The sequence below is a fragment of the Tupaia chinensis genome, unplaced genomic scaffold, assembly GCF_000334495.1.
Source record: "Tupaia chinensis unplaced genomic scaffold, TupChi_1.0 Scaffold144262_1, whole genome shotgun sequence".
Lineage (NCBI taxonomy): Eukaryota > Metazoa > Chordata > Mammalia > Scandentia > Tupaiidae > Tupaia > Tupaia belangeri.
In genome coordinates, this window is record NW_006204120.1 from 3,562,168 (window position 1) to 3,585,549 (window position 23,382).

The 23,382-nt window shown below is 43.0% G+C and overlaps 1 protein-coding gene across 3 annotated transcripts in view; it reads right to left on the reverse strand.

Moving 5' to 3' along the window:
* The window catches only part of ERICH6B (glutamate rich 6B), a 61,285-nt gene that overhangs the window by 28,058 nt on the left and 9,845 nt on the right, over positions 1-23,382 (reverse strand). For 2 of the 3 annotated variants that reach the window (XM_027767435.1, XM_006166525.2), the window contains exons 2-6: positions 22,736-22,784; positions 18,397-18,623; positions 11,459-11,524; positions 10,195-10,233; positions 5,289-5,380 (exon numbers count right to left, since the gene is read on the reverse strand). In XM_027767435.1, coding sequence (XP_027623236.1) covers positions 5,289-5,380; positions 10,195-10,233; positions 11,459-11,524; positions 18,397-18,623; positions 22,736-22,784 — 473 coding nt within the window. The remainder of the gene's footprint in view (positions 1-5,288; positions 5,381-10,194; positions 10,234-11,458; positions 11,525-18,396; positions 18,624-22,735; positions 22,785-23,382) is intronic. The other variant, XM_006166526.2, reaches the window with a different exon arrangement.

Below are 23,382 nucleotides of genomic sequence, written 5' to 3' on the forward strand. Positions count from 1 at the left end.
GAGCATAGCAGGCGTTCTGTTTTCAATGGCCAAATTCTCAGCAGTTATGTGCTTATTCAGTGTGAAGGATGAGAGTCCTCAGGGAAGCAAGGCAGCACCTAGCACATTATTGTAGTGAATAGGTCTGCTTTACAGAGTCTTCCGAAGTGATGATGTTGCTCTTACCAGAACTGACCCACAGGTGGGTCCTCAAAATCATTTCTTTTTTGGATCCTTCTTGGTAGAAGGTGAAGGTTAGCTGAGTTAAAAGCCTCGGATTGGTCATGCTGCCTAGTCTCTGCTCACTTACAAGTTGAGGCTGTTATTGCTGTTGTTCAGTATGTGCTAATAGTGTGCTCTTCACTCCCGAGCCTCCTATAGTCAATGAAAGATCAACACATTCAAGGTCGCATGTGGTCGGGACAGGTACAAGAATGTAGCTTGTGATTGGCCTGTGTTTCTAGTGGGGGGAAAATGTGGGGTACCTTAGGTCTGGCTTGTCAAATTCCTGGCCTTTAAATACTATTTTTCCTTATTGCTCAAATCTGTGCCTTAGGGTAGGCTGAAGTTAGAGTCGACATTGTTGGTATTTCTGTCTCTAAATTCTGTCTCTAAATTGTTGCCAATCCCTCCCTTTGAATCGAGCCACTCTCTATTTCCTTGGGCCAGTGATCTGTCAACCTCGCCTTTGAACTCTACGTTTTGTCCAGCAGGAAATACAGTATCCAGGTCCACCAGATAGCAGATTCAACTGGGTGGAGCTAGCTGAGGTTGTCATCCCATCTAGGATATGCTACCCTACTCTATTATTTAGCCAGCGCATGTGACAACTTAGGGAATTTGTTCCATTTGCTTGCTCAGCTTATAGAGTAGAAATATCCTTGTCATCATGGTGGGTGTATTGGGCACCCCACTGATGAAGTTTCCCATGTCCAAACACTCTTCCTAAGCAATCTCTGGTTCTTGCAATTAAAAGAATGTGCAGAGCAAGGTTTGTGATGAGTATGTGTGTCTTTGAATTAAAAACGAGCCTGTGATAGTTAAAAACATCAAGTGAGTTGAGTTGTTAGAGTAATCAAAGTTTAGGTTAATAGCACCTATACAGATAAGAAGAGTTTTGCTCCCCTCTGGGGCTGTACCCCAGGGGTTTCCCTCGAAATGTGCCCCAGAAGTTCGTACAAACAAGTTTTGCAGCTGCATTGGTAACATTTGGCATGCACTGTATTCTTCTACTCTGCTCCTACTTGTCCACATCTTCCACCCACCCAATTGCTTGGAAAAGTAGTGCTTTGCAAACCTATTACGAGAATGCTGGTGTATGTGCCATGGATGCTGCCTCAGTGTCCTGAGCATCCAGCCCTTGAGCCACAGAGTGACATGTTAGTGCAAAAGTCCTGTCAACTCTGTGCCATACTTTGTCACCTGGACCCTAGAGCAGGACTGCGTGTGTCCAGAGTTTCACAATGTGTATCATGACTAGTTTTCATAAGTGACTGGCATTTGTACCCTAACCATAGGTGCTCAATTCCAGTCTATGACATTTAGATTAAAAAATACAATACAGATCACCTCCTCTCACATTTTTTTTTTCTGAATTACCTACTCCTCACTAACCATGAACCCAAAGCTCCTAGACTCATGTATGAAACTGGCATGCTTTTATGTGTTTAGAGGAAGAAGGATTGTCTAATTGTAGTAGTCAGACAAAAATACCCCACCAGTTCTAAAGCATCAACTATATACTAAAAATTCTATTATGGGCTAAGTTGTGTTTATCCCAAATTCATGTGGTGAAGTCTTGACCCCAGTACTTCAACCTTGTTTGGAGATAGGGTCTTCATAAAGGTAATCAAATTAGATCAAGAAGGTTATTGAGGTAGACTCTAATTCAGTATGACTTCTGTCCTTATATAAAGGGGAAATTTGGACATAGAGACATGTATAGAAGGAAAATGTTGTAAATAGTGAGAAGGTGGCTAGTTACACGGTAAGAAGAGACAGACACCTGAGCCAGATCCTTCCCTCACAGCCCTCAGAATGAATCAATCCTGCCAACCCCTTAATTTCAAAATTCTAACCTCCAGAACTATGAGATGATCAAATTCTGCTAAGTCAATTACTTGGCATCACTTTGTTATAGCAGCGTCAGCAAACTAATATAGATTCCAAATCACAATATTCATATAGGAACTTTCTCCTAAGAACCAAATGGATTATTTTCAGTTTTCAACTGGATTTCATCTGGATATCTTATAGGTACTTAGAACTCAGCATATCCTACACTAAACTTTCTATGTTACCCTCCAAATGTTATTGTCTTCTCTTCGGTTTCCCAGCCTAGAGACAGGAAGTATCTAGTAGCTATGGCACGTGTACTGGGCACTGCTCTAAGAAACCAGACTTTTATCATATGTTCACTTGTATCACTAGTGTTGCATTTTCCTTCCACCAGACTCTTACATTCCAATCTACATCCACAAAGCCATGGAGTGACCTTTAAAAATGCAAATTTGATCCTGTTAGTGGGGAGAGAACTCAATCAGTATTGTTGGTACTTTGGCTAGATCCTTGAAACCATGTTGTTTTTCCCAAATAAATTCCAGATATTTAAAAAAGATCCCTTAGAGAAAACATGAGAAAATTATTAAAGTATTTTTTGTGAATGAAGAGACCTTCCTACGTATAAAATTACATCAATAGTCACAAAAGAAATTACAGATACACAAGACTACCTAAAAATTAAAATGGCCATGTCAAAAAATACCAAGAAGAAGATTGGAATACAAAATAAACTGGAAAGAAAATGACAACATGTATGTCAGAAAAGGACTAAATTATTATTTAATAAATAATAAGCCCTTACAAATCAGATGGAAAAATAAATAATAGAAGAGTACGTAAAGCACACAAACTGGCCACTCACGGAGAGACACAATGACAAACTGTGAAAAATGCCCAACATCTTTCATAATGAAGGACATGCAAAATACAACAATAAGATATTATTTTCACCCTATCAGATGGGCCAGAATTACAACACTTGGTGGGTGATGATGTGATGAAGAATAAATTTTCTGAGTGTGAATAGGAAAATAACACAACTTATCTGGGGGACAACTTGTCAATATCTTTTTTTTTTTTGGAGAGATTTTCGTTATAGGGCGCGTGCGCTCGCCAGACAGACAGAGAGAGACATAGAGACAGAAAGCGAGAAATCACCCCCAGCGGGTATGGTCACGCCACAATCCCTTCTCCTCCATTCTCCTCTTGGGATCCTGGGCACGCACGCACACATGCCTGGCGTGAATTTTAAGCCACTGGGTCTGGGACGTGAACCGCGGTCGAATACATGGGAGTGCAATGACATAGCCATTACACTAACTGCTGGTTCCCAATATCTTTTGAGTTAAAGATGCAGATACCTTTGGATCTAGCATTTAACTGCTAAGGATTTATTCTTTAGATGCATTTGCATTTCATGTGTAATAATGCGTGGACTATACACTGCAATATATATTATGTGTAAAATATACACACACAGATATTTTAAAAGTACTAAAAATTATTTAAACATCCTTTGATAGGGTATAGGACATGATAGGATACCAAAGATTTCCAATATGTATTACCAAGGGAAAAGTAAGCTGTAGAATAGAATGCATATTATAATCCCATGTATGGATATGCTTGTGTTTTAAAAGATATGTATGTATATATATGCATGAACATTTCCAGGATACATATAAGATAGTATACATTAGTTATTTCTGGGAGATAAAGAGGTGGAGACTTGAAACATTTATTTTATAGCTTTCCCCCCCTTTTCTTTTTTTAGTTTTTGCTATAGGGTATGTGCACTTGCCAGAGACAGAGACAGCAAAAATAAGAAATTATCCCTTAGGGAGGATGGCCATGACTTACTCTCTTCTCTTCCACTTTCTGTCAGGATTTTGGGCATGCATACACATGCACCTGGCATAAATTTCATGCCAACATGTCTGAGACTCAAACCATGAGGTCAACTATGTGGAATCCAGCCACCTAGATCAACATGCGTTCTATGTCTCAGAAATAAGTCAGTTTAGGGATTAAGCCTGTCCCAGGAGACAGAATATTCATGTTGCATATTTATAAAACTATATAAAAATGTATACTTTAAAGACAATATAATATATATGTAAAGATTATTTAAACTATTGTGACTTTTCCTTCCCATTTCTGGTTATTGGCAACACGTGGGAGAGGACACATTTTGAATCTCCAGGGCTGGTTCTGTGTCCCTCTGAAGGGTGGTAATCACAGGAGTACAAAGTTGGGGGAGATTCCGTGCTGCTGTTTATCAAGGTGTTTGCCCAGATTAGACAGGTTATTGTCTAAAGTTTTCTGTCTTTTTTTTTGGAGAGGTTTTTGCTGTAGGGAACATGCTCTCACCAGAAAGACAGAGAAAGACAGAGAGATAGAAAGTAAGAAATCACACCCCAGGGGGGATGGCCATACCACAATCCGTTCTCCTCCATTCTCCTCTGGCGATCTTGGGCATGCATGCACAGTGCCCGGCTTGAGTTTAAGCCACCAAGTCCGGGACTCAAACTGTGGTCAGCTACATGGGAGTCCAGTGACATAGCCATTATGCCAACTGCTGGTTCCTAAAGTTTTCTGTCTTGACAGATTGCCCCATGCAGAGAGGATGGGCTTGTCTCGGGGTGTTTTTTTTTGTTCCATCTGTGCTTGTGGAAGGTCTGAGTTGCTATCTTCCATAACACGCAGTCTGTGATACATGAGGCATGAATGAAGCCCAGGGAACTCACCGCCATGTTATTTCTTGGATCCCGAAGTCCCAGATGACCTGCAGTCTTCTCTCCATGTTATAATTGTTACTCTTATAATGTCCAGAGTTTTAAGCTGTACTTAGTGGGAAGGATCCAAGAAGTACAACTACTCCAGCTTTCCAAAATTCAAGCTTATTTTTACATAGGATTTCTGCAAAGAATGATTTCTTTGACATCTAGATAATTTTATGTGCTTTATTTCTTGCTATACTGCCTTTGGAAGCAATCTTGGGATATTAGTTCATATTACAAACAAGGCACTGAAAGTTGGGATGCCACAACTGGCTTTCTTTTGATGCTTTTTGATTTAATGTGTACCCCTTAAAATTATGTCTGTTTTAATGAGAAGCTCACTGGGGCTGCAGGAACAAAAAAGTGAAGCTATGAACCTTAGGGCTTAAGAGGCAGCTCCTGGTTGACCTCGAGCCATTCTGTTTCGGTGTTTGGAGCAATGCAATCTCAAGTTTTTATTCAACTTACATTTTCATCAAATTCCTCAGTATCCAGTTTGTCGAGGGGCTCATCATCTATTATGTCATCCCAAAAGCTTGCTTGAGAAACAGATTTCATGACTTTCCATTTTGGAAGCCATTGGGAAAGGGGACAAAGGAAAAAGAAAGAAAAATAGATATTTATGACATTTACCTTTGCCCTTTTAAAAATACATATGTCATTAGTGAGACTTTAAATAAATTAATTGAATTACATAAAATTCGACTTAGAGGTACTACTAATAAAATAGGAATAAAGGGGTCAGTTTTGGTGGCTGACCTAAGATAGCGAGAATGTATTTTTGGGGGCTGGAAGGTCTGTCTGAAGAAGTGATATTTGAGTGAGTCCTGAATGAAGTAAGGGTCATGTTGACCAGTAGATAGTTCGGGAGGAGGTTCCTGGCAAGGGACTAGGAGATGTAAAGTTCCTGCGGTGAGAGTGGGTGGGACATTCTGGCATATTTGATAAACCACAAGGGACTCAGGATGCAAGAAGCAAGAAAAATGGCAGGATGGGAGATCAGAGAGGAGACCAAGTGGCAGGAGCCAGCTCTTGGAGGACTTTGTAAGCCATACAAAGGATTTCAGATTTTATTCTCAGGGAAATCATTTTGAGTACTTTTTTTCTGCTGAAAGTCCCAAGAAGCATATCTATCTCTCACCAGCTTTGTCAAAAGTCACCAATTTCTAGAAGGGCATATGATTCATAATTGCTAATCAAAGGCTAAGAGATGAATTTCCCAAGCCAGTAAGCTGAAGACATAGTAAATAACCAGAGACAGTGAATGCTTTCGCTCCTCAAGGTTGGCCCCACCTGCCTGACTCTCAGGTTCCCAGATAGGCTTAAAGCTTCCAATGTGACAGAGTGTGAATTGAATTGTGGAATTGATAATTACAACTGGAGCCTCTCTTCCCTGCTCCTGGAAAGGTGTAGATCCTGAGGCCAGTGCTTGGAGAAAGTGGCTCTCAGAAGGTAATTGGTCCCCCAGGGGAATGATAGTGGCCTGTTGTCTTAGGATGACACCAGCCACTTCAAGCTGGGCCATCCAGAAAGCCTTGAAAATCCATCAGGCTGTCTGGGGCTGACTGGCTTTGATTTTGTGTCTTCATTATGCCTCTGAAGGTGGAAAGGGGATAGGCTGTGATCTCCATACACCTTTAATTTTGCTCTGTCAATTCTGGTTTGGCATTAAAAACTCTGACCCTATTGGGCTCCTGATGGGATAGAGAACACAGGGCTGGAATCCAAGCATCCTTTCCCAGCTTTCTTTTGGCCTGCAGACTTTCTTCTGCAGCCCTGGTTGGTTCTGTCTGGTCTAAGATGAACCCCATGCCAGAGAATTCCCTAGCACTTCCCACAGGTGCACACATGCTACCCCACAACATGGCAAAGAGCAGGGGCGCTTTCAGCTTATTCTAAACATACATGTGTTCCCAAGCTGTCTGTCATGGAGAAGACCAAGAGAAGTTTTTTGTTTTTTTTTTTTTAATTTTTTATTATCATCATAATCTTCTTTATATTACATTGGATTACATATAACTTTACAGTGTATTACATTGCTTTTTCAAAAGGGAATGCCATGCATGTCAGTCAGTACAAAGACATTAATCTAAGACCAAGAGAAGTTTTGAAAAGCCATTGAGGAAAAAAACAACAAAATCTATGGGGATTCAAGCAAACCCTCAGGATGGTCCTTGTGCTGGCCCTAGAGAGGAGAAATGAATAAATTGGAAGCAAAAGGTTTAAGGAACTGAGAGACAGGTCACTCTGCTCTGAGCAGAGAGGCTGGATACTTATTGTATGCCTGCCCTGGGTGAAGTGAGTCTTGCTCTGGCCCTGATAGCTCAGCAAATCTCCATCATTTGCAGTCACAGTATTTTATTTTTAAAGAATTACTTATTTAATTTTACTTATTATTATTGTTGTTGTTTTAAAAATTTGTTATAAGGCATGTGTGCTCACCAGAGTGAGAGAGAGAGAGAGAGAGAGAGAGAGAGAGAGAGAGAAAGCCACCAGGTCTGGGACTTGAACTACAGTCAATCATGTGGGAGTCCAGTGTCCTCACCACCATACCACCTGCTGGCCCCATACAGTTGCAGTATTTTAGTAGGATGTATGGAATAACACATAGGTGATTTGAGGGGGGAAAAGTAGGGAAAAGGATGGACTTGGCAGCCCTGAATACTGAACAGCAAGCTCAGAAGCATTCGATTCAACATAATAATTAAGCTTATCAACATCAATGGGCCCTGTCTATGTGTCAAGTGGAGCACAGTAAATAAGCAGTAACATAGCTATCACTGGGCTTGAATGGGAAGGGAAAGCTTTATTCCTAATTAACTTTCCCTTTGGGGATTTCTGTCAACCTCTGCCTCTGCTCTAGTGAGATCATTATCTCCTTGCAAGTCACCTCATGGGAGGGTGAGGGAAATGGGGTGGGAGTGTCAGCCCAGGTCTGAGTGGGAACCCAGCCATGTGGGGCCTGGGCTGCTTCAGGCATGCCACTCAGCCCTCTTGTGCCCTGGTCCTCTCATCTGTGCACGGGGACAATAAGACTCCACTTAAGAGTGGCTCACAGGGCCTGTGCTAATGTAGGTCAATGCCTGTCCTCACTGTTTCCTAAGTGGAGCATGTCTTCTGGTCTCATTAAGAACTAACCTTAATTCTTTTCCATCCAAGTGCCTCTCCTTTAGTTTAATTAAATTAAATTAAATTAATTAATTAATTTATTCTTATAGAATATGAGTGTCCAAATTTAGGGTAGATGCTTGAACCATGTACATTGGCCCTGTGGAGTAGATATGATAATCCCTACTTCATAGTGATACTTTTTTTTTTTTTCTTTTTTTGCTTGACCAAACTTAGGGCAAGCTCCTGAACTTTGTCCTCAGCTGTGCACTTCTTTGTGAAATCCAGTTTTAGCAAAACCCTACTAAGTAATTTTAGCAAGAACCGCCTGCTCTCAATATCTGACCACTCTCAGTTTCTAACTGGGGTCCCCACACTCCACCATCCCCTACATGTTGTCTAATCACCTTGGCCTGTCTTCAGTAAGATTTCTGTTAAATCAGCTCGGCCAGAATCCTCCTTATCCCTGATGCTTCCTTTCAGGAATTTTCCATGTGCCGACCCCCGACCCTGCTCCTTGGCTATCATTCCCACTTTCCCACACTGTATTTGGAGGTAAGCCCAATCTCTCTCCCTGACTGTGGCATTCCACTACAGTGGTCTCTCAGCCCCTCTTGGTAGTCCTGAACGAGTTTGCCTTACTGTGCTTTAACAAGTGTCACTTGTTAAATTAATTTTTTAAAATGTTTTTTTCTTTGACAATAGATGAGAAGATGGAGATGCGGTAAGTGACCATCCCAAGAGCCATTTCTGAGAAATGAACAACCCTGCTCCACTGATTAATGAGCATACACATGAAACTCAGTCCTCTTTCCACCTTCTCCACCCTTCATGCAGTGAATTTCTTATCATTGTTGGCAGGTGTGTCAAGGGCTGGGCTGGCAGTTGCTATGGGCACAAATCTATGAGCAGACTTCAAAAAGTTCATGGAAAAAAAATGGAATTAAGGCATGAGGTTTTCTATTTTTTTTTTTTTTAGAGGTTTTTGCTATAGGGTGTGTGCGCTCGCCAGACAGACAGAGAGAGACAGAGAGACAGAAAGCGACAAATCACCCCCCAGGGGGTATGGTCACGCCGCAATCCCTTCTCCTCCATTTTCCTCTCAGGATCTTGGGCACACACGCACGCACACGCGCTCGGGGTGAGATTTAAGCCACCGGGTCCAGGACGCGAACCTCGGTCGACAACGTGGGAGTCCTGCGACATAGCCATTACACTAACTGCTGGTCCCAAGGCATGAGGTTTTCATAGTACACATTTTCCATTAACTTTTTGAAGACCCTCTACATATAAACTGTCGTAAAACTTTGCTACTCAAAGTGTGGTCCATGGATCAGAAACAGCAGTAGCAGCAGCAGCAGCAACAGCAGCAGTAGGAATGCTGGGAGCTTATTGGAAATGTAGAATTACAGAGCTACTGAATCAAAATCTGTATTTAAACAAGATCCCTGGGTGATTATGCTACACATTAAACACTGAACAGCTCTGCTCTAAAATGCCCATGGAAATGGAGTAAGGTGAAGAAAATTCTATTTGCCAGTACTCTCCTGGGGTGCAGTGGGGTGGTGATTTCCATAGTCTAGAGTTTTTCTTTTTTTTTTTTTTTTGTAAGTCATAAGGTGGAGGATAGAGGTGGAATATAGGTATATGCACATGTAAGACTTCATCCCTCATCCCTGCACCCTACCCCTTCATCCTTCATGCTCAAGTACAACAGACTCGACTTCCTAGTTTTCTAATGAGGGTTTGTCTAGTTGATCGCAAGACTTTTGCTTTGGAGAGGTACATGCAAGTCGAGATTCTGTTGCCATCATGATTCTTTTCTTGTTTTAATTGTAGGTTTTAACCCACCCTTAATAAGTATTTAATTAATTTTTAAGGACTTCATTTGTAGGGCTTCTAATTTATTTGCTACTAAGGTGCCAGTGAATGAGGGGGCCTATGCTTCCCATTCAAGCCCTGTTTCCCAGTCCTCAGGGAACCCAACGACAGATTGGGCACTCTTTAAATGTGAGAGTTCCCATATGAGAGCTCTTAGTGGAGAGAAGGACTTCTGGTCCTATCCCTTTAAAGCTCCTGTCTCTCTTTTTTGTTTTATACTCCTTCTTCAGGAAGTTCTGGGGCTATGTGTCAAGTGTGTTTGTAGGTTCCCTCTAGGACTTGGTGCAAGTTGGACCAAGGGACGCACCTACCTAGGCTACTTTCCCTAGCCCAGGACATTATGCAGAAAGTAGGGACCTTTGGATATATTATACTGGACTCTCACCACTTTTCTCCTCTGTCTGTGCTTCAGTGACAACACCTTCTGAAAAAGAATAGGAAAAATTGTTAATAGGATGTGGTATGGTGAACTAGTCAGAACCTTTTACTCCCTGACAGAATTAACTTAAAAGCCATTTCTTGGGCTGGCTCTGTGTCCTAGTGGCCAAAATACTCAGCTCACATGTGGCTGGCCACCATGGAAATCCTGGCTCTGGAGGCTTCAAAAACATGCTGGGTGCAAATGCGTGCATGTCTGAAATCCTGACAGAATGGAGAAATGGAGTAGAAGGAATTGTGGTATGACTGCACCCCATTTGGGGGTGCTTTTTCTCTCTTGTTCTCACATTCTGTCCCTCTCTGGTAAGTGCATGAGCCCCTTGGCAATGAAAAAAGTCCTTATAAACTTGGACCACAAGGTAGAGGCCAGGTGTTTAGGGATGAGAGACTTCCTTGAATATCAACAATTTGAGGCCTGAAGCATATGTTCAATGAATAGTGATTCTCTTCCCTTTGTTTATATTTCATCTTGCTCATTAGAGTTTAAGTTTTAAGAAGGTGAGATGGGTTCAGTCCACCGTTATATCCCACTCAGTATAGAGTAGGTTTACAGCAAATGCTACTGGGTGAACCAAATAAGGATAATCCATTAACTTCCCTCCTAATTCCAGTGATGAATATTGTTTCCTCTCCTTAAAAAATGCCAAAGCACTAGATTCATTGGCTCACTTTACCTAAGCATTGAGCCTTGGCATTACGTACCAAATATAGCCTTGGTCATTGACCTTAATTAAGATTGCTCTAGTCTAAAAATGGTCAGAAGAGGACTCTTCTTCTTCTTTTTTTAAAAAATTTATCCATTTATTTTAATTTGACGAGAATGGGACAGAGAGAGTGAGAAGGCAGACTGCCAGGTCTGGGACTCGAACCATGGTCAGCCATGTGGGAGTCCAGCACCCCCAACCACCACACCACCTGTTAGTGCCATTTCATTTTTTTAAGAATTACTTAAGTTTATTTATTTATTTGACCAAGGAGGGACAGAGTGAGAGCGAGCGCAAGAGAGGGAAGGTGAGAAAGCAAGCCGCCAGGTCCAGGACTCGAACCACAGCCGACCATGTGGGAGTCCAGAGCACTTAACCACCTCACCACTTGCCGGCCCCCAGAAGAGGACTCTTCTTGACTGGGGGCAAGCTAATTCTGTGCTTCTTACCCTTTCATGAATGGATTAGTAACTTCTGGAGGACATTTAAAATCATTGTAGGTAATACCTTCTGAATCAATTCCTATGATGTCGTAAGTGTCTTGCTCTGGTTTTCTTGACTTTAAAGATCCTCCTGTGAAAGACGGAAGAGGGAGGTATAATATCAGGGAGGCCAACTGTAGATACTAGAGATAGTATGGGAGGTTGTGGGTAATACAAGGTGGGAGGGAGGGGATCAGGAAAAATAGCAAAACATTTTATAGACACAAAAATTAAAAATGATCTGTTGATGATAATGTAAATGGTAATATCTTTGACTTGACTAATATACACTGTATTCATGCTGAGAAAAAACATGTACAATGTAAAGATGTACAATGGGTAAATGCAAATAAAGAATAAACAAATAAAAAAGAGAGAGACAGAAGAGGGTGGCTATTAAAAGTTTTAAGTTCATACTTTCCAGCAGGTTTGTAAGAGACATTTGAGGTCCAAGGTTCTTTCTTGGCACCCACGTCAGATCAACAGTGGGGAAAAGCTGAGGTGGGAGGCACAGCTGGCTCATATTGAACACAGCCTCTGTCCCTCCTCCTCTCTCCTTTTTGGCTTTGGTAATGTACTCTAGGTCTGCAATAAAGTGGAGGTCAAGAAACATAGCTCCTCTGTGGCCCTCTCGACCAGTCACTATGGCTAGATTGGGTTCTCAAGATAGGGGATGGTTGAAGTGGGGGAGACTATAGAGATGTTTCTTCTGCTGTGGGAACCATAGCACCAAGTGGCTCCAAGGCCATGTAGACACACAATTGTGTATCCCTATCAGTGTAGCAAGTCGGTGTCCTTATTCCCAAGAACGTAGTATTCCCCAGGGGTATGTAATGAGAGCTGACTGGGAAAATGTGGTGGCTGCTGGTACTGATCTGCTGAGGTTTACTAATGGGAGACACCTTTTTTTTTTTCTTTCTTTTAAGAACCACTGTTAAATTCTTGGTTACCCTGGGAACCAGCAGTTAGCATAATGGCTATGTCGCTGAACTCCCACGTAGTCGGCCGCGGTTCGCGTCCCGGACCTGGTGGCTTAAAACTAATGCCAGGCACGTGTGCGTGCGTGCCCAAGATCCCGAGAGGAGAATGGAGGAGAAGGGATTGTGGCGTGACCATCCCCCCTGGGGGGTGATTTCTCGCTTTCTGTTTCTCTGTCTCTCTCTGTCTGGCAAGCGCATGCGACCTATAGTGAAAAAACCTCTCCCCCTGCAAAATAAATAAATAAATAAATTCTTGGTTACCCTGGTTTATATCTTGAATTTTGTGATCTCTGTTCCTTTTTGCCTTCCCCACCTCTATCTTTTGTTCTTCTAACTCCTAACACATGTATGCATACACATGTACACATTCTCACATTACATTATTCATAGTAGAGAGGAGTAGGCCTATGATGAAAAAGCAATTTACTCCATCTGCTCATGGGGGTGCCAACACTAGAGTCTGGCTGTGGTGTTATGGGGAGAGGCCTCTGAACACCTCAATATCAGTTCTTATTAGTTCTTCAGTGTGAGTTCTTATTACTTCTACAGACAGGGAATTTTCCAGTTTAAAAAAGAACTCATCCCACCATGGCACAGTTCTGTTAGAATAACATTCTTTTCTTAAAACAGTTTCGTGGCCCAGTTGTGGTGATATAGGCGGTTGCCTACTGATCTGCAATGCTGGAAGTCACATGACTAGCCCCAGGTCATAATCTCCAGTTGGTCTGAAACCAGTGCACTCATGCCTAAGATCCTGACCGGCTGCAGGGCTGAGGGAAGGCACTCATGTCATGAGACCTTGTCAAGGGTGCTGGTCTCTGTTTCTCTCTCTTACATTCTCTGTCTCTCTTAATCTCTCACGGGCATGTGCTCTTTCTTGTGTTCTCTCTTACTCTCTCATAAAATAAATATGTTAAAAAAAAAAGTTTCCCCAAGAATCCATTAATAGGCCTATTCTAGCCCTGCAGTGCAGATAAGAGGCAGGTCTTGGTTTTGTATGGCAGATCATCAAACATCTGAAGACAGTTATCATATCTCAGACACATCTTCTGGATTTAACATCCCCTCTTGCTTCACCTGTCTTTCATATGATGTAGTCTCCAGGTCTGCCCCAAACTGGCCTTTCCTCCAGTTGAGCCCAGCCGATTTTTTTCCAGTTCACATAGGGTGTGGCATCCTCTAAGTCAGACATACTACACCAAGGCTGGCCATGGAATGCAGGGCAGAGCAGGACTAAATCTCCCTTGATATAATCTTTTAGTTTTATTTGTTTGTGTTAACTTTTCTTGTAGTCACATCAGGTATACTATTGACTTATTAAGCTTGTGGTTGGGTAAAACACCTAACAATGAACAGGACTTCACCACCTTGCACGTTTCCATCCTATTGTTTTGGAGGCCTTGAAGCAGGATCTAATATAAATTACCAGTATATTTAATCTAGTTAACTGGTCCAATGTTTCTGCCTGTCAACATCTTTTAAAATATGGTTGCATTATGTCCATCATCCTACTGCTTCTGGTCATCTACAAATACAAAGATTCCTTCTATATCTGTATCCAAATCTATCATAAATATGTTGCACAGGACAGAGCCCTGTGGTTCTCTGCTGGCTTGGTTCTCATCCACTAGACATATCTTTGGGTGGTGCTCAATCATTTATTGCCCCATTGTCTTATACTAACTAACATCCACCTAATATCTCTCTATCTTGTCCAGGAACATCAGGAAACCTTTGGGGGGAAAATGCCTTGTGAAATGTGGCCCTATGACATTCCCACAGTCCCCTGATCTAATGACTTCATTAAAAAAGTGACCCGAAAGTAACTATTACGTTATTTTCTCTTTTTAATTTTAGTCTGGTTTATTGGAGTCGTTTGCTTTTCACATGTGCCCTAGATTGGTCACAGAGTCATTTTCCCAATTTCCCACAATTTCTTAAAAACTAGATACATAATTAATCTATTCTTTCTCAGTACATGAGATATATCCTAGGGCGTATTTTATCTAGGTCAAGAGACAGCAGTTGCCATTGTCTTCTGATTTTTTTCCATCAAACTTTGATTTCTGCTATTGCTTACCTAATTTTGTTGCATTCTTTTCAGTCTAAAGATCATTTCCCTTCGCAGTGAAGTCAAAATTAAACAGCAATCGAAGAATCTGACGTTCTCTGAATTGTTCATCAATGCTGCACAAAAGAGTGGCCTATCTTGATCTTCTTTTTTTGCCCCAGTCATATTTCAGAAGGGCTCCTGTCTTTTACTGCTCTCTGTATTATAATCATTATCATTATTATTTTTTGCTCAATTGTTGATCCTGGGATTCAGCTTTCCTGAGAGTATTTCTAAAGTTCAACGCCATTTTCCTACATCCCTTGTGGGAAAAACCCTCTTTTTAACTTCTGGTGGGGCTCTTTCAAAATCCATGGGAAGGAAATGTGTGCAAATCACTAGTTTGCACTTTGAGGAGGTTACCGACTATCTGGCAGGTGGCACGAAGTATTGTGTGCTCCGTCTGGGTTTGCCCTTACCCACATTTTATACGCACATTGTCTCCAGGTGTACTTATTTCAATCTGTAGCCCCTTCCTACCATGGCTTTTCTTTTATCATGATCTGATCTTGGTCAGATGAAGGCTCAACAACCCTTTCACAAATACTTAACAAATATTTATAGGCGCTTACTGTGTGCCAGGCTCTAAGTCTTGCAGACTTCCCCAAGCATGGATATAACGCTCTGTGTTAGAATTTCTGGTCTACTTTGTTTATAACCCTGCTCTGTGCCTGGATAGATAGACACAGGAGGCCATAAATAGCCCTCTCGTCCTCCTGACAGCCTCTTCCTATGGGGTCCTGAGGTATTTCCCGTGCTTTAGTATTCTTTCCATTTCAGACCTGTCACCTTCTGTAGTAATAGATTTCAAGGATTTATCTGGGTGTTTTTCCTCCATATTCAGTTCAAAGTCCTATTTATCGAGAAGGGCCGTGTCATGTAAAATGAGGATTTTGGCCTACTGGGTTTGAATAATCTCATAACATCAACAAAGTGTTTTAAAAACAGGAGCCCAGCACCCATGGAATTCATCTTAAGTGAGAGGATCTGTGGTTCTCCATCATTCTTGGCCCTGAGAATACGCTGGCGATCTTGTTAAGAATGCAGATTTTGGTGGGCTAGGGCAGCAATTCTGATAAGGGCTGAAAATCTGCATCTTTATAAGTGCTTGTTGATGAGGACATACAGTTCAGGGCCTCCTGAGGCTTCAGTGCCCACCCCTGGTCTCACCCCTGCTTGCTCCTGCTGGCCCTCAGCCCTGCACTACCAGCTCTTTGGATGATTTTGCCTTGGGTACGAGTATTGTCCAAAAAGTGGATGGGTGACATGGGTGACTTCTGTCCTGGGCTGAAAGCTTTTTTTGTTTTTTGCATGTGCCACACTCAGGAATCCATCCTCCACAGGACAATCTTTCCCTTTTCTTTCCTTTTCTTTTCTTTTTTTTTAGATGTTTTTGCTATAGGGTGCGTGCGCTCGCCAGACAGACAGAGAGAGACAGAGAGACAGAAAGCGAGAAATCACCCCCCAGGGGGGATGGTCACGCCACAATCCCTTCTCCTCCATTCTCCTCTCGGGATCTTGGGCACGCACGCACACGCGCCCGGCGTGAGTTTAAGCCACTGGGTCCGGGACGCGAACTGTGGTTGACTACGTGGGAGTCCAGCGACATAGCCATTACACTAACTGCTGGTCCCAGGCTTTCCCTTTTCTACACAGATAGTTTTCCCTGGGCCCCTCTTTTCTACCTCTTAACTAATTTTTGAGCTCCTCCACCTTCCTGGAGCTCCATGCTTTCTGGTTTCCTCTTGTACCTGTTCCTCACTTACAACTTTGCTCTTCTGGAGAAATCACTTGCTCTTTTGCCACCTCCTCAAGTGTGTGGCCAGCCTATGTGTGATACTGAGAGTGGGAAGGTAGATGTTCTTCCCCAGTGCTCCCTGGTCCATTTGAGACTTTTGTCTGCGTGCGGAATTGACAGAGCTGAGAACCAGAACCACTGCAGAATCAGTACGCTGATTCTGTCACATGGCAGGAAGCATGACTGGCTGGCCTGCTGCCTTCTCCTTTCTCCTTCTCTTAGCCTGGATCATAAGCTCTTGGCTTCCCTGATCATGGAGAGGGAACATCCCTTCCCATGGTTTTCTTCGTAGTGAATTTAGCTATTTGGCCCATAAATATACTCCTGGCATTTAGTGGTGATGTAGGCCCAAGACTTGCTAGGTCTATTCATTCTTTGCTTTTTCTCACACTTACTCCATTCTGTTGGCCAGACACAGTCATATATCGATGCTCACAAGAAAGAGAGATTGTAAATCCCAGGCAGAAGGGAAAAGAAAAATTTCCCTCCATATATTTTAGGGAACTGCTGCTTTCTTTGTATTCCAATCTCTGCTGTAACAACCACTCTCCCAAGTAACTGCAGAAACTGGGGTTTGTCTTGTCTCCAACACAGTCCATATCGTGGGCTCAGGCCATCAACATCACAGTATTGATCAGTGGACATTTACTGTGGTGGCCAGACTTTAATTAAACACTCAACACATGCTTCGCCTGAAGGAACTCTGCATTGTAAGGACACATGGCTACAAAACATGTCCATACAAATCAAATATGCATGATGCTTACAACCTAAATTAAATAGATAGGACTAAATCTATTAATTGAACTGAAAGACCAAAGGGATGTGGATGAACAGAGAAAATGAAATAATACTTTCAGTAGGGCCCCTCTCTAGTGGTGAGTCCATACTGGTATGAATAGGTTGAGTCTCTTCCATACCGCTGGCACCCCAGCCTTTTCCTATGTATCCCCCTTCTTCTCTCCCATATCCTTTCAAGCTTAACATTGGTGCTTCACCGATGATTACCCAGTAAATGGCTTTCAGGATTCTGCTTATGAATATTTAGAGAAATGCTTAGATTTTCCCTAGCTGTCATGCTTACTGACTCAGAATGGTTCCAGTTCTCAGGGCTTCATGAGAGCATATATGCTAAAAGAAATCCAAACGAAGCCTGTAAAACACTCCTCATCATGTACTGACTTGCATGGACTTGTCCTCTACCTCTCCATCCTTTCTTATAGGGTTTCTGGCTCTTAATTTGATTTAACTACATTTGAGCTACAGAATTTAGCAGGCATGGATAGGGGCAGGGAGGTGAACTGACGGGGGAGTCTAATTTACTGCTGCCATGACTACGGATGTGAAATAAATCTGTGAATCAGTGATGGATCGATTCCACTAAGACTAGATTTAAATGATTAATAATGGCAAGAAATGCTGTTCAGTCTTCCCTTTCCAGGACCCTAAAGTCAGGGGTCTCTGGGCTTAATTGGGTAGAGAATTAAGATCCGCCATGCAATCTTGCTAAACTCTCTCCTGTGTATCTCTCAGTTGTGGCCATGAAAGTTCCCTCTACAATGATTTGGCTGAATCAGGGCCAGCTTTGACCACATACATAGCTAGAGTCTGATGTAGGCCCATGTCCCGTTTGCCATTCTCCACATGATTATCTAGGCATGGCCTATCACCCCAGGGAACCAGTCTGCAATCTGGAAAGGAAATGGCCTGTGTCCCTGAGGGAAATAGTGCTTGTGCTCATGTAGAAAAAGAACAGAAAGACTAATGAGGAAACAGGGAGGAGTCATGGAAAGGTTGAAGAGGATATCGGTTTTTGTTTCAGCTTTCAGCTGATGCTCTTTCTCTGAGGGGGCTTTGAGGTGGGAGGAAAGGAATAGCAGGGCTAGTAGAGGAGCTAACTCCTTACCTAAAATATACCAGAGATGACACAGAAAAGAGCGCAATATGGGGAACATGAGAGACAATTCTTGAGCCACAATATTTTGCAGAAATGAACTGTTACGAGACCGCTCCTCCCACCCCAGGCCCCAGATAGCCTGGCCACGGGTTGGCCAGCAGAGTGCAGCTTTCCTTACCCATGATGTTCTCATAGGTCCATTCCGTCTGATTGGCCTGGTCTCTTGTCTGGGCTGTGGGAAACTCCTTACTAGTGTAAGGATACTCAAAGACAGATTCGGAGTCAGGAGGTGGGGCAACAAAGGTAGATGAGTCAGCGACGGTAGATGAGTCAGCGACGGTAGATGAGTCAGCAAAGGTAGATGGGACAGCAAAAGTGTCCTGAGAGGTGCCAACAGATTGGTTCCTGTCAGAGGGGAGCACAAGGGTTAGTCACTTTCAGACAGATGCCAGGCTAGAACTCAGTTCTGTGGCATGCTGGGAGGATGGGGTGGTGGTGGCTGTTCAGCATCTTCAGGTTTCTGCTGGTCACACATGGTAGCTGTCACAAGGGTATAGGGACCAACTTGCATGTCATGGAAAATAGGCGTGCGTGTCCTGGGAGGGAGACACATATGTTGCCAATGGTTGCTTTAAAAAATGATGAAATGATATGTGAGTGCCTTCAAAAGCCACTGGGCTTGACTGCCATAATTGACAGTCAAATGTTCCAGAACATTCTCTCTCTTTCCTGGTTCACAAGTCAGCTCTTTCTAGTGGCCCATCTTGTCTCACAGTTGCCTCTGGCAAAGTGAAAAAAATACCAAGAAGTAGATGTCCCAGCAATTTAAAATCAAACACAGACCCGGACCAGCAGTTAGCATAGTGGCTATGTTGCTGGACTCCCATGTAGTCGACTGCGGTTCACGTCCCGGACCTGGTGGCTTAAAACTCATGCCGAGCGTGTGTGCGTCCGTGTCCAAGATTCCGAGAGGAGAATGGAGGAGAAGGGATTGCAGCATGGTCATCCCCCCTGGGGGTGATTTCTCGCTTTCTGTCTCTGTCTCTGTCTGGCAAGCGCACGTGCCCTATAGCAAAAACCTCTCAAAAAAAAAAAAAAATCAAACACAGACCTGTACCTGTAGGTGGCCCACCTCAAACACCACCACCATCATGAAAGTTTCCAAAGAGCCTGATGTCAGGGCACTGTTTGGGAGGTGCAGGTCTGGCTACCTGGCAACTTAAGGAAAGATGACCCCAACACACTGGCCCTCTTAGGGTCTTTTCTCAGGAATCTCTGGCGTTTAAATATTAAGAAACTATTATTCAAAGGAAATAGAAGGTTGTTTTGGTCCTGAGGTCACTTCATGTAAACTGGCCCAGCTGGCCCAGAGATGAGCACAAGCAAAAATACCCAACATAAAGGTGGGTATTGACAAGGTGGCTCAAGAGTAGCTCAAAATCCCACGTGGTGACTGTGGCTTGAATCCCCAGCTTGGTCTCTCTGAAACATGCTCTGTTGTGTGTGTGTGTGTGTGTGTGTGTGTGTGTGTGTGTGTGTGTGTGTGTGTGTGTGTGTGTGTGTGTGTGTGTGTGTGTGTGTGTGTGTGTGTGTGTGTGTGTGTGTGTATATGTGCATGGATAGTCAAAATCTTATGGGCTAGAAGATAGGAGGAAGAGGATTGTGGCTTGACGAGATCTTGTGGAAGAAGCTCATCTCTTTCTCTCTCTCTCTCACTTTCACATGTATGCACATACACTCTATCATGAGTCCAAAAAAATGGACTGTGACTTTGGTTGGTAGAAAAACACATAAACTTTGGTGTCAGAGACCTGAGCATAAATATTGGCTCTTGCACTATAGTAGAGTAACTTCCAGTACATTGCTTGTTTGCTCTGGTTCTCATAGGAGAAGTCAGACAGTCTTGCTTTCTATCTGGGTCAGGGGTCCTGATGTAGGGGCAGGGAAGGGAGTGAGGAAAGGGGTCTGAAGTTTAGGGTGAAGAAGCAGAGGGAGAGAGGAGGTGGCTGCTTGTTCTGGATGCCACAGGAAAGCTGTTCTCTCATCAGTGTCTGGAGGAGTTACAGGCAGATCTCACAGGTGCCTTCTGAGGGACCAGAAGGAAGGCCTGGTCTGTGTGGGCCCTGTGAGCTGAGGTAAAGCAGATGCATTATCAAGATATATCACTTGTCAAGGGGCAAGATGCTTGGGGCTTAGGTCAGGTGATAGCAGACATCAAGAACAAACAAACACAAACGAGCTCTTTAGGCAAGTGTCAACTCTTGCTTCACACTAGGCCTCAAGGCCACTCAGGAGACTTCCATGGGCCTCAGTTTCTTTATTTTTCTAGTAAGATAATGCCTGTCCCAGGTATTCACTGGACCCAAAAAGGTAATGCAAGTTTTCGTCAAAGACTTAAAAGTCAAAGTTGTCAAAAAACATAGAGGGTTTTATTTAAGATAATGTTAGTTGCTCCAGTCATTTCTACTTCTTGTGCATTTCCCCAGCACCCTTTCTGCCATACCTGCTCCAGGTGGGACATTATAGAGTCTTCTTGGGTGTATTTAGGGCTCTGCTGTGGTCTCGGCTTTTAAGAAGCAGTATCTGAGTTCTGGCTTATCTGGGCCAAGCACCAACTCCATGTCCATAATAAAGAGGGTGCAAGGAGGAGCTGTTGGGTCTCAGATCCTGGGGGATTGTTGATATTGAAGGCCTGCTTCTGTAGCCACTTTAGAGTGGGGACAGGGCCTGTTGTGTACCTGGAAGACCTGTGACATACGTGGAGAGGTGGGAGAAGAGCTGCTTTAGGCTTAAAAAGACTAGCACCTGCCTGATTTTAAGGGACTCTAAAGTGCTTGACCTATTCCTGCTCCCCTTCTCCTCCCCTGTCTTCACACACATACGCAAACACACACATGCACACACACACACACACACACACACACACACACACACACATAATTCTTCTTGTCCAGAAGGGTCCATGGAGAGTTCAACCTCTCAGCTCTCTTGTGTGAGGAAAATCCAGGGCCCCTATGAAGTCTAAATCGGGCACTGGGGCTCAAGCTAAAGAGGATATGGACACCAATAAGGCCCCCAGGACCTCTCATCCTCAAGGCTCTCTGTAAGGCCCTAGGAAAGAAACCCTCTTAGCTGAAATATAAATAAGGAGTTAGATAGATGCATGTATTTGAGATAAAGCTGATCAGGAATCATGATTCTTGTTCTAGACATGTTAAGTTTTCCATGTGGTGGTTCCTGGAGAACAGAATGGCAAACAGCCAGGATCCCTAGCACTTAGTGAGCGCACCTTGTACCAGCTGTTGTTCTGACTGCATCCATGTGCTAATACTCATTTCATTCTTACCACAAACCCATGAGGCTGAAACTCTTCCTCTCCCCATTTTACAGTTGGAGAAACTGAGGTACAAGGAGATGAAGTGGCTGCCCTTTTGCACACAGCTGGCTGAGTGGAGCTGAGATGCCAATTCAGGCAGTCTGCTACCAGAGCCCTGTTCTGTCACCTTTCAGTTGATTACGTCAATGTTGGGCACCTTCACTGTGTCAGGCCACATTGCTCAACTTGCTTTGGATGTCAGTAACTGAGGTGAAGGGGTCTTCAGGAAGCCCCCTCTTATGTATACAGCACCTTCAGTGCAGGAGTCATATGCCAGCCCGGCCTTGCTGAACCTCTGCTGTATAAAGCATGGAGCAAAGGTACCAATGCTGAGCAAGAGTGCGGGTCCATTCACCAGGTTGGGGCAGCCCTGCATGGAGCCCTCTGCTCTTTTTTCCCTACTTAGGAGAGCTACAATTTCTTTCTGATTCTCGTCATAATTGGCTTCGTGCTTTTTTTTGATCTATTGTCAACCCACTTCACCAGAAGAGATGAATGACCCTGTCCCCCACGTCCTGAAATCAGCCTCTGGGGAGGGATTGTAAGGCATGAGACACAGGGACAAGGTCTGGGATCAGAAGTCTTATGTACCTCTACCCTGTTTCTCCAGAGCTGGGCACGTAGAAGGCATTCCATGCATTCTCATCCCATAGAGATTTTATTAACTGTTTAGTGTGTGCCAAGCCTTGTGGTAAGATTTAATGAACTGTCGCTGATTGATAATTTAGACCTTGGGAATATGCCAGAGCTTATTCTCTTCTTGAATACGCTGTAACTTCCTTCTAGAATTCATTCATCTTCTCAACAAAGAGCACTGTCCATGAGTTCTTTGCCATCCTCCCTAGTTGAGACCTCCCCAGGCTCCAATAGCCTTTGCTTTTTCATCTCTGGTAGTTTTGGTACTTAGGAATCTACTCTTGGTTCCCCTCCTTCCTCTATTAGTAAGTGAATGGCAGAGATGGAGGGTTGTGGTCTCCAGAAAACCCTCAAAATAACCCCCCTAATTAAACCCACCTGTTTCGGGGGACCTGCCTTCCACAGTCTATCCTACCTGACTCCCTGTTTAGGTCTCCAGAGGCTCTTGGAATATAATTCCTTAGTGTGAGTTTGTACCCAATTTATCCCAAAATAAAACTGTTACCTTTTATTAAGATCAGCTCTGGTTTTCCGTGAATAAATTGCCTTGAGTTCTGTTAAAAAAAAAAAAAAAAAAGGAAAAGAAAAACAATATTGGAAAAAATGAAAGCTTCTTTTTCTCTCTCTCTAAAAATATGTTGTTAAGTTCATGATGTTGGGATGGTGGTGTTTCTTATTTAAAGATATGTTGCTAAGTGTATGATGTGGGATTATAGAAATTTGTCTATTTTTACTTTTAGTGTCTCTCTTAGTGGTTTTCTTGTGAGGTTTAAATTTAATGTAATTAGAGAGAACTCAAGAAGATAATTTTCAGGAAATCATGGATTTTGAAAATTCAAGTTTGCTTTGCTCTCTCTTCTGTTATCGCAGAGATCTCCCTCTGTTGTGAGATAAGAACATCTGTATGCAGAAGTAACTAGGAATAGAAACACAATATTGGAAAAAATGAAAGCTTCTTTTTCTCTCTCTCTAAAAATATGTTGTTAAGTTCATGATGTTGGGATGGTGGTGTTTCTTATTTAAAGATATGTTGCTAAGTGTATGATGTGGGATTATAGAAATTTGTCTATTTTTACTTTTAGTGTCTCTCTTAGTGGTTTTCTTGTGAGGTTTAAATTTAATGTAATTAGAGAGAACTCAAGAAGATAATTT